The 12,870-nt window shown below is 36.8% G+C and overlaps 1 protein-coding gene across 5 annotated transcripts in view; it reads right to left on the minus strand.

Annotated features, from left to right (window-relative positions):
• LOC100367086 (uncharacterized) overlaps positions 1–12,870 on the minus strand; it is a 30,052-nt gene that overhangs the window by 12,716 nt on the left and 4,466 nt on the right. The window contains exon 1 of one of the 5 annotated variants that reach the window (XM_078013063.2): positions 7,163–7,304. The exons of 1 other annotated variant lie outside the window; for it this stretch is intronic. In XM_078013063.2, coding sequence (XP_077869189.2) covers positions 7,163–7,204 — 42 coding nt within the window. In that variant the 5' untranslated portion in view covers positions 7,205–7,304. Of the gene's footprint in view, positions 1–3,956; positions 4,200–6,061; positions 6,191–7,162; positions 7,305–12,870 lie in introns of those variants that run through there. 3 more of the 5 variants (XM_085499758.1, XM_085499755.1, XM_085499757.1) reach the window with 3 other exon arrangements.

Here is a 12,870-nt window from a genome sequence, read left to right on the forward strand (position 1 = left end):
AATTGTTGTTATTGTTGTTATTTGCTATATAATAAAACACAAACGGAGTGATCAAGGGGCAATGACGTAGGTCTAGTAGTCCCGAAGGATGTTGCGTCATCTCTGTAAATCAGTCTATATCCCGAGGCCTAATGATTATGTGGCCGTACTAAAAGCTAGCTAGCACGGAGTCAACACTGAAACATCCTTTGTTGTTGCTACGCTGTGTTGGTATCGCATCGTTATTGAGAGGTTTGCAATTCGCTGGGAAGAAAACAGATTTACCGACATTGACAAATACCTAGTTTATATGAACGAGTTTTTATCTAATCTACAAAGCAAACTGTTTGTATTGAAGATAAAAACACATCATTGTGCAATTGAGCTAATAGAACTACACAACACGTGGTGAGCGACGATAATCCGTGTTTTGTCTCGGCTATAAGCTTACGTCATATGCTTTGTTGTACACAATATATTTTATTCCACCGTGTGCGCAATTACAGCTTGGCAGACAACCAAGAACAACATAATTGGGATAATTTATACTTAAGGATGCGGTAGAGTTATTTTCGTGAATTTTGCTTTTTTTGTTAATGAAGAGTTATTACTTAGGTCCCCAAGGAAAAACTCAAAACGTAGTTCAGAGGAAGCGAAACTTTACCTATAACAGAAACGCATTGCCGACAGTACAATGGGATTCACACTTTAAGTTTGAGTATTCAAACCAAGAGGGTAAAATTTCGTCAGCAAAACAAGATCAATTTCCATCTTCCAAAAAGTCGGGCAGACAATTTAATATCAACAGGAAATCTGTACTGGTCGGACGAGCAGTTGGGAGAGGTCGGCGAGGTATAGCAAATTAGTGTCTTATGTGGGATTGCCGCCGGGCCACCCATCGACAAAGGTCCGTGCAAGAACGCCGTTTCCGAAGTTGTGGTGGAAGCCGAGTGTCAGCTAGAACAAGACATAACGTCGGATGTTGTTGAGTTAATTAGCACTAGGGGTTGGCGTTTAGGCATATCGACCTCTTTCTCCGGTTACTAGGCAAACGTTTGTTTTACCATGGAAGGTCCATGGTTATACAGACCACGCTTCGCATGTAAACATGATTTGAATATATAATGAGATGACGTCATTTATCTCTCTAACTGTTCAACGTTATGCGGGGCTGCTGTGTACTGAAACAACTTCGCTTCTTTTTGGTAGACGAATACGGACCCAAAACTTTATAGCTTTGGATTTTATTACTGCAAGGCTACTAAGTTACTCCATGTTATGTGTTTTGTTGTAAAAATCAGTCAATCTGATGCTTCAAATGTCCAGAATTAGCGCAACGTGACAAACGTTTTGTTTTTTGGCGTTTGCAGGCAGAAGAAATCTGGCGCCATAGAGGTCATTCAAGTGAGTTGTGCGTCGTCAGAAATTGACCTACTTTCATGAAATTCACACACATTGATAACGTATTGGCACAGAATAAAACCCTTGAAGCATTTTTTGATAACTCTTCGCAATGAAAATTAAAGGCTTTTAAATTCCTTGTCTATGGGTGAAATAACAAAAAAAATGTAAATTGATGTAATTGTAAACAAATATGCGATCCATGTCCTAACACTATCGAAGCATTGACGGGGCTGATGCGGCCTTTATTTTTCAGCTTTCTTTTTTTTACAAAACCCCTACGGTTTTTATACAAAACTCATTTTTATTCAAAATAACACCTCCATGTTTACGTAGTAATCACGTGACTAATTCGTGGTACATGTCGCAGATCATTTTTTTCAAAACGCCAGGAACAAGGGCTTCAAGAAAATATATAATTTGCTATGCTTCAAAACACATTTCCTCATGAAAACAGTTTTTACTTTTTAGAGCATGATAACTCTACCGCATCCTTAAGGATGATACGAAACTTTTAAAGCACTTATTTCTTACCACTAACATCCTTAGGTTGTTGAAGCAACACATTTTGTTATTGTTCGTATGAACAATCGAACTTTCTGCTTCAGTGAAACAGAAAACGACGAGTATTCTGCCTTATTATAAAATGAAATGTTTAGGACTTTATTTGCATATATGCGTGCCTTTTGCGGCACGGCATGTCACAATCTTTATGACATCTTAAATACACATGGCACGGCACAACCTTTATGGCATCTTAAATACACATGGCACGGCACAACCTTTATGACATATTAAATACACATGGCACGGCAAAACCTTTATGACATCTTAAATACACATGGCACGGCACAACCTTTATGACATCTTAAATACACATGGCACGGCACAACCTTTATGACATCTTAAATACACATGGCACGGCACAAACTTTATGACATCTTCAATACACATGACATGACGCAACCTTTATGACATCTTAAATACACATGGCACGGCACAACCTTTATGACATATTCCATACATATGGCACGGCACAACCTTTATGACATCTTCAATTCACATGACATGACGCAACCTTTATGACATCTTAAATACACATGGCACGGCACAACCTTTATGACATATTCCATACATATGGCACGGCACAACCGTTATGACATATTCCATACGTATGGCACGGCACAACCTTTATGACATCTTCAATTCACATGGAATGACACAATCCTTATGGCATTTTCAATTGCTATAACATGACGTAATCTAAGTTCATCGCCTGTTTTCTATGACATGGCACAAAATAATTACAACTATTTTTTATGAGTAAGTGAGAATAAAATAAATGCGAATAATTTGAATATAAATAAAGCAAATCTAGGGAAAATACCCAACTTTCACACCCAAAAAATCCGTTGATGTAACAATAGGCCAATTGCTAATCAAATTCGACCGCATTCTTCGTTTTTGTGTGGAAAATCCTTACATAAGAACACCACATTACAAGAAGAACCTAGAACACTTTCCCGGGAAATTTTGTAACCGAAATTGTTACACGATCATCAGATAACCAAGGTATTTGATTGTAGGAAATGGAACACTGTTTAAGAGGGGAATCAGGACTCAAGGATATCACGATGTCAACGAGACCTCGGCGGTCATTTACAAAAAAAGTCCGTTGACTATACTAGCTATACAATTTGTAGTGAATCATATAAACTTTACGTGAGAAACTATAAAAACATAAGATCTCTCTATACAACACTGCCTTATTCTCATCTACATTATTGAAGATGAATGTTCTCAGTGACTGGTAAAAAGATAGACATGGCCTCGCGTTTTATGGCTGGGACAAAGTTAATTTATCAGCAACTTTTACTATGGATTGGGGCAATGGGTCTAGCGCAATAAACATCACCTCGGTGGTAATATAAACCTATAGGCCTGTGTCAATGAACATGCTAGGCCTGTGGGCAATTTCTTTGTTACAATTTTAGTGTATTGTATATGAGCCATTTTCCATGATGTCTCTTAATCTATAATTTTGTCGGCCGAGTAGAAATGAGTGGACATAATGTGAAGAACCACGTGATAGCGTGAGTACAGGCAATACAGCTTGAACCTGAAATAAACTTAACCATAAAAGAACTATACATTGATGCTGATAGGGTTAATACGAAACAGTTTTAAATCGCATGGGTGTTTTTTTTTGTTCTGACGTATTATATTTCGTGTTTACTAAATGTGTGTACAATACCGAACTGCATCGCTGACATCATAAAATAACGTGTTGTTGTCTTAGCCTTACATGCAGTTTTACAGGAATACGATTACAGTAGCGATGAGTCATTCATATTGAAAACTGTGAACGCGATGATAGTGGTTGTTTTGATGATAAGTGTTTTTGAACACATTGAACTGTGACGAAGGAAAGTTAAATATCGCAGTGACCGGCGAGTAATGCCTGACCGAGTTTCAGAGTTACAAAACAGATTGTGTGCTATACTTATAACCATGAATCCCAATTTCTCCGTTTGTCTATAAGTCATGTGTGCATCGTTGATGTATGTGAAACTTACATACTTACAAATGTCTTTGCTAGCGACGTTCCGGTGTATAAACGGGTCAAGTAAAAATCCGTGCGAACCGTCCACTCGCTTGTGTTGATATTTACTACCTTGTTTCCAGTTAACGTACATATATATATCTTGAAGGAATAAATTATTGTACCATAACAAATAAATGCGTGTACTATTTACCCTGTGCGATGGTGTCGGGATACATACCGTGGACGCCTCAGTAAAGGTCACTGCATGCTCAGTGGTGTGTTGAATATTTTGTGTCGAATTTCTAAATCCACATACAACTGACGTAGGGTATGACGATGAGACTGTTTCCTATGATGTGAATCCGCCCATGTACACATTTAACGTAACGGGAACGGGAAGAACACACCTTGTTTAAGAAAAATATCGAGTTACGTGTGTTGAAATATACCGGATTTCAAACTGTTTAGTCGAGCAAAATGTTGAAGCTATGTTTATTTCACCGTACTGTTGCGAGGTCTATACTTTTCCAAACAGAGATTTAATATATTCATTAACGCCAACATAATACATGAACGAGTTTCTAATGTGTAATTTTCCAAGCAAACAACTCGTATTGAAAACGGAAACATTATTATAAAATTGAGTTAATTATCAACCCATTAAGAAAGTTGGGGTTAAAAGCATGTGCACCGATTATTTTTGTGATAAGCCTACATGTATGTTTTGCAGTAGAGACTCTAGATGTTAGTGTGTTGTGAATGGACACATTGCAAAAAAATCTAATTGTAGGAAAGTTTGTTCATAATCATACGAATCATGATGATGATATTTATTTAATACCATGTTATTAAAACTGTCCAGGTGTTTCTGTACTACACTTGACTGTATGCAGTTATACATTATGAATTTGTATATAAAACATTATAACAATGCATATATCTCTAAATTTGAATCATAAGTTTTAATTAGAGATTTAATTTCTTACACTGTTGTTGTGGTTTTATGTTCACTCCTGTCAGACACATTCGATGGTGGAGAAGTTTCACATCAAAATGACGATGAAGATCTATATATAATAATGTTTGAAATGTTGCTGATAATAATAACAGTGCGTTATATTAACGACACATTTGTAAGATTAATGAACAGTACTGCTATTGTATATATTGCCTTGAGTTGTAACTACACGGCCATGTTGCCATGGTCACACGATTTCCCTATACAACACTGACTTAATCTCACCTGCAGGGAAAAAAAGACAGACGTTCACAATGACCAATACATATTGTAACTACATGTTTGATCTTATTTTAATACTGTTTATGTGTATCAAACGCTTCAAAACACATATCAACGAAACTTTGTACAGTACTGTCGATTCGGGTACATAGGCGCATCTCTGTTGCCATGGTAACTGGATATCCCTGTGAGGCAACACCGCTATAAACTGCTGTTAGCAAGACGAATATAAAATATGAATATGGCGTTGCGTATATTCGCCTTATAGTACCTCAGCAACATTTACATTAGAAATTCGTTAATAGGTGTAATGAACATAACACAGTAAGTCTCACGCCTGCGTCATTTTTTGTGTGGCTGGAGGCAGCTTTTGTGTTCCACTTGTAGACTTATATTTACTGGTGGTTTGTTTTAGCCCAGGTTGTGTCACATACGATTTTGCCGCGCTAAAGTTAGCATACAAACGGCAAGAGAAATTATGAGCACAGCAAATAACAAGCATGGTGTAAATGACAGGTACGTAGACGTATATGTACGATAATCACGGTAATATGCAACAGAATTAAATCGCGTGATGAGATTTCACCTGCTTCACATGTTTATTTCGTGAAGTTACGAAATAGACACTTTTATAATGCCTGGCACTTTGTGAGAAATTAAGTGCTGGGTGACATTGATACCATGGTGGATATACAGGGTCACCCGCTCAAGATGAAAGTAATGGATACGATTGCTTTCGAGCACAATGAACTTTGCTGAGGTATTGCGAGTGATCCCAGGGTGTGTGGGTTACAGAATGAAGAAAATTGATTGCATACTGATTACTCCATCGATCTATACAACAATTCAAATAGCTTAAACTTTCTGTATTAATGGTGTGTTTTAAAACTACTTACTTACAAACAACTCCTGTGGTCCGATTTTCAAACGGGATGAATCTAATTCTGGAACGCCTAACGTCCACGCGTTAATATATAATACCGTGGTTTCATATAATTAATTGTAGCATAATAAATAAATGATTCACGAGTACGTTGGTCCCTGTGAGACTGAGTCTGTATTACATAGTGTTGAAACCTCAGTGAAGGTCACTACACTCTTCACGGGCGTGTATAGTATACTTGCGATCGAATTACTAAATCCACATCCAACTGACATACAGGGCAGGGCGCTAATACAGTTTTCTACGATGTACAGGCGCATGTACATATTCCACGTCGTGCACACCTTATTCGGGAAGATATCGATTTATTTTTGATAAGTTGGAAATATACCGCTTTCCAATTTCTCATTTTGTTTTGCAATAAATGCGCTAACTGTCGTTTGCTATTTCAAACCAATTATAATTGTATGGTGTTGTTTAATATATATCACTAAGTAATTTATTACTCGGAGGTAATAGGGTCGAGGTAAATTCAGACAAAAGGCAATTCAAGACTCCGTCTCTGAGAGGGAAACACAGACGTAATTACTTATATATTTCGCAATCGTCATTCAATGTAATATTCAAACTATGCAATCTATACAGCTGAAACTACTTCAACATATTCATATGCATTTAACTAATATTTGTTATTTTATGGGACAAATAAGACAAAGGGAAATCACAGGATTCCGTAATGATACACGCGACTACGATATATACATATACTGTCCATTTGCAATCATGGACAAACCAAGCTAATACACGAGCCATTTTGTCACCTGCTTCTTCTTGTGTATTATTAACAGCGATACGGTCGATTCCCTTAATAATGAATAATTGAAGTGTTCTTACTCCAATTTAATAAAACTTTCATGAGCAGTTCGTGTTCAATAATTACATTCTATTATACTATACTATATTGAAAAGAGTTATATCTTGTTCCACTGACTACACCGGTTACAGCATGTATATGATATTGATTTCATCACATATCGTGCTTCCGAAAAAGATTGCGTATCTATTCTGTTCGAAAACGAACCAACGTGCTAGGTCAAACATTCATTTAGCTTACCGGAGTGTGGAGCATATCTGGGCCTATTTGAAGTTCGTCCATCGTCACTATACTAGAGATAGTGCCGCTGTGTTCGTTTCATGCGATCGTTAATCCGGGAACCTTTTACAGAATGTGTCTAATCATTGTGTCTTAAATCTTAACATCAACGCAATACTCGGTAATTTAAATCCTGTGCCCTAATTGAATTCGAGGCATAAACAGCAATACATGGAGACAATCGAAAGAGGTCGTGACACGTGGACCAATTTATTGGTAAAAGGGGTGACAATGCACACAGTCTTCTTTATTCATTTTTTTACAAATTGTAAAACGGCCAGCACAACACTTCTAAGTCGATCAGCGGTTTACATAACCAGTTTTGTCGACTGTCTTATGTAATACATCTCTCTACTAAACTTCGTCTTGATGTGTATTTCTCATTCCCCAAGCAAATGCATACCAATCTGGAAATGATAGGTGTATATAATCTAAAGTATTCGTTCATTCCCGTGTAACATTCACTTCGGCTTATATATACCGACCATACCTTTCATTCAGCGTTCATTAACTTCATCACGACTTTGAAAATCAGTTTGTTTATCGTGTTCGCTGAATTACCGACGCTTACTTCAATAATTAAAACCGCCCCGAATGATAAGAACGATTATCCATCACCGAGTGATGTTTACAATCAATTATTCAATGAATCCTTATGGTTGGTGAAAGACGAGTGTCAGGGAATTGCATTGTCTTTTTTATTGTTGTGGTTTTTTTATTATCGTGAATTTCAGTATTGTGGAAAGTTGATTCAGTAGAATGTGATAAGATTAGGAGGAAGTGACCATAGAAGGTCACCGGCTCGTGAAAGCAGACTTAAGCACGTCTGTGTATTTTTTTAGTAACAATGTGAGTAGCTAAAGTGTGTCTGGGAAAATTATGTAATGAGAATTTGTTTTCGAATTGCGCCGCTTTAAAGGGGGGACAATGTGAACAAAACAGGACACATTCTGTCTAGCAGCTCAGTCAATGTTAAAGCGGGGGGATCGTCACCTGCGCACGCGCGGGAATTGAGTCCCAAGCGACGATAACAACACACGTTAAAACGTAAAAGCTCACAATGACACGCTATGGCCATCTGACGCATACTCCCAGCTTTAATGTGAACAGATAATTTTAATCAGATTAATAATTTCTATATTTTCAATCGAAATTGCTTAAAAATATACCCTTTGCGAGGTATTCGGGCCAATTTTGTCGCAGACACAAGTTAAAATGCAAATTAGGCTAAGCACATTGCGGCAAATCGACAGACGCCAAGTTACACGGTTGGCGGCTCCGCTGAATTTAATCAGCACATGAACGCGTGCTAAAAATGGTCTTATAAGATTAGAGTTTGTTGAGTCATGGTTAGCGTTAGTTGCTCACAAAAATCGCTTTTATGAGAGTTGGAAGTCTGTAACGTATTGCAGTTTGTCAGTAATTGTCAAAGACTTCTCCCCGCATTTCAAACATGTTTTGTCCACTGTTTGAGGCCCGTACTCGCTCAAGTTGGGACTTTCATATATACACTATACGAGTGAATATTTACACTTATAAACGTTAATAGTAAAACACCTTTAACGCACGCATGGCTGCTCATGTATACCTATACTCTCGACACTAACGCCTCACACTTTGAATCAACACGCTTCGCTCGGTAAAGAGCACTGGCTTTTATTCGGGCATTGGAATGTCCATGAAAAGAATCTGAATCATTGGTACTAAATTGTAAAGTTGTACCTGTTGTATGGTTGTGTCAGTTGAATCGTGTTCCCTCCAATGTCTGCTTTATATGTTTGACATGTCACATCAACAATTCATTGAGTTTAATTTTGAATATCTCAAATAACACGATGTGCAATTATATCCTTTGGTATAAAATTACGTTTTAAGACTTGAAAACAAGTTTAATGTCTGCAGTAGCCCATGCTAATAGATTGTACCATATATAAGTATTCTGTTGTCAGTAATAGTATATATAAACCACTCGTGTATAGTAGACGCCACACTTTTTTTTTTAATGAATGGAAGTATCTCACGGGGACCCCGCCAAATCTGCTACGTTAGTGACACACGTTTAGATTTTACAATGATGAATGTAGGAAGTTCACTATGCACAAAGCAACGAGAGGTGTAATTATGTCTGGGGTTTCATGTACAATGCTCTGTCACGGAATAATGGTCAATCAACGGCGTTAACTACTAGTGAATTACAGGACTAGAAAGCATTCTCGGTACACATTTAAACAAAGGTTCTGAAATAAATCATGACACATTTGCATAGATTTGGTAATACTAGTGATACTAGCTTAATAGAGCATACTAGTTAAAATATTATCCAGCGCATGCTCTCTCTCGTCCACATTTCTCATCTCGGTTTCTTTGTATTTATTAACTGATTTTTCCAATGCGTAAAAAAATGGACTAACGTCATTTTAGGCACATGTGGTATATAAGCTTGTTATTTATTTAGTCATGCAATGTATGGAATCATTGGACCGACGAATATATGTTTTGGATAGCGTGCAAGTTCGTGACTCAGCCACGACCCCTGTGATTGTTAACGCTATTGTCAATTGCATTGAGTGAAGTATCTGAGCAGTCTGGAAGATATTACATCTATTTAGTGGCATCTCTCTTAACAAAGTCAGTTATCTTATTAAATGTGGGCGGTAACCCATCATGCCTTTATATCGGCGTCCAGAGTGACCACAACACTACTTTAAGTTAATCCAACAATGACTTTATGGATACGAACAGGCTTCAGATACGCGGCATTGACAAGTTTGCCATGAGACTGAATGGAATCCAAAGAAACTAATGAGCGGACAAATGAGCATTCTGATTCCCCTAGGCCTGTCGCTGGTTATGCAGTAGCATGTAGATTTGATTCGATTGAGTACAGGACATTGTATGGACATTACGTTGAAATCAAAGTACCTGTTTCAGCGTTTATGAAATTTGACAATAGCATAGTGTACGCATGTTCGGAGTTTAGTCTAAATTTGGCTACCAACTATACGACCGTTTGGAGTGCAATCTTTTTTTATTATCACAGCAATTTGATAACTATTTACATAGCGCTAAGCCAGAATTGTCCCTCCACGTTAAAACTAGCATGGCGCCATCTATCGATTTGATCATTTTGAAAAGTTAGAGGGCAGTGCGACCGGGTAATGAGATATCAACAAATAAAACATATAGTCGGAGCTATGGCGCAATCGTAAGACTGACTTGTGATTGTATGTGAGAAATTAAAAATTACTGGTATGTTCTATGGCGGGAACTTTTCAAATCTCTCATTCTTAAACATATTCTTCGGCTGATATATTGCCCATACCCTCTAGTCATACTAGTATGTTCTTCACACTTAGAAAGATATGTAGCGGCTACTTTTCAAATCTCTCCTAAAATCAATTTTGACTGGTTGATGTTTGGAAGACAGCCTTTCTATTTTTTTGGGATGACTGGCAACGAATAGTCATTGACCTATAGTCAACTGATGCTTGTTACCAAGGACAACGCCTCTTATAATAAAAACCCATCCATACTTTTTGAGTAAATACATAATACATAATAACATATTCATATAATTCTAATTTTTAACATAGAAAACCCTTGTTCGTATATCGTAGAGACTTTCGCTGTTTAGATTTTTATAATAGCCAAACAAGCTAAAAGTGAAAATACAATATTTTAAACTTTTAGTTTACTTGGCACCTGTGAATAAATCAATAGCCTGAATAATCACCATTACATGCACTGATCGTTCTAGATGTTCAAAATGGAGATTACAATCATATGAGCCGATGTGTCAAGGCTGATTATCGACCACGATCCGTTATGCAATCTGCATAAAATTACGAGCACACCCGTTTACAAGCTTCATATGAATAAAAGCATGTCCGTTTAATACCTGTACATTAAAGAAACAGGTGCACATTCACAGGAATACAAATGTGACTTTATTGACTATCGTAATAGTAGTGAATAATTTATTGCACTTCAAGCTCTTTCACCATTTGCAAGGCTTATATTTACTGCTATTTAACGTATATAGAGGGCGTATAGCACCGGAAGACGAAGAAAACATTGTCTATAATATACTACATGAATGCCGAGATGACTTGTCACGTGGCAGATCAAGCAACGTGATCTAGAACTTAATACATTGTTTTAAGAGATTGGATGAAAAATCAGACGTCACGTTAATAGTTATTCGTATAATTTAGTTTGTTTGAGCAACCGTTTCAAAGAAACTCTTAAAATGTATAGATAATAACTTCGAACTATACACTAACGAAAAACATACAAACGTGGCAAATACTGCATTGATGAGATCATGACCAACGCATTCGACATTTAACTTGATTGAACTTTTCTGTAACGAGCACGAGGACAATCCTAAGTGTACGTAGAACATGCCGGAATCATACTTGTCAGGTCTACCCTATGATACGCAATTAACCAACAAAGCAACAAAGACGGCAACGATAACACATTGGAATGTTGAAAGTCATGAACACTTCAAGCTTGTGTTAGCTTTCCATCGTGATAATGTAGGATTCTATCAATGTTTTATATTCGTATTACTCGTAACTGACTTTAGCTTCCATGGTAACGTAGTCATCTCAATTCAAGATATGCCGGTGTGTTTTACACAGCCACTTTACCAGATAAACAGATTTGCTAGATAATTTAATTTGTTTTCCTGGCTTAGAAAATAGATTTTTTGGCGACAAAAGCTGCTACCATATGCAATCAAGTAATAAGAAAACATGTCTTTATTGAGGTGTGAATTTTGTCACACTTCAGCGGATCTATTTAATAGATGGGGAGGGGTGCAATAATATGTATCTTTGACTTTTGATGAGTGCGGTTGCTCTTCCATACTGCCTGCATCTTAAGTAGTCAGTGTAGAAGGATCAAGGCTCGTGTAATGAACATATGTATTTGTTTGGTTGAATTATTAAATATAATTATAATCAATAATTGAACGTATTTTGACGAACCATACAAGTTCATTAACAGTACTCACGCAGCATACCTTCACGTTTATCTTATGGTACGGGATTCATCATAAAACCATGCCTGACTGAAAAAACCTCACATTGAAATGTTCAAAGTCATGAATTACTAAGATATTATGTTTCTTATGCTGTCTGGCAATGTAGAACGAAGATGTGGTATTTCTATTATTCATAACTCACTTTACTTTTCATGACATCGCAGTGGCCTCAATCAATATATGTCGATGTTTTATATTCACCATACACACAGCTATTTTTATCAGGTAAACAAATTTGATGGTGATTTAATATAAGAGATTGGTTGCTAAGTATATGCGTTTATATAATGATCATGGCATGGGTATTGGCTGAATTATTTAAAATGCTTCTGCTTTTAATTGAGATGAATGACTATAATCTTCATAAATGACAATTTGTGGCGTAAATATATAAGATAATGACGTGCTCTTCTGGTTCATTTTGATATAATTATTAGTTTCGAAAACACACCTTACAATACATGTACTTAAAACAGCCAATCACTGAAAATATTATTGAATACATTAACACGAATACTACAGACTCTACTTAGATAGTACGCCTGGACATCTTACATTTGTGGAATGAAATTTTCTGCCAAGCGTACAAAGAGCTCAAAATGCGTACAAACCATAATCA

Source organism: Saccoglossus kowalevskii, chromosome 1, assembly GCF_978046115.1.
Source record: "Saccoglossus kowalevskii chromosome 1, keSacKowa6.1, whole genome shotgun sequence".
Taxonomy (NCBI): Eukaryota; Metazoa; Hemichordata; class Enteropneusta; family Harrimaniidae; genus Saccoglossus; species Saccoglossus kowalevskii.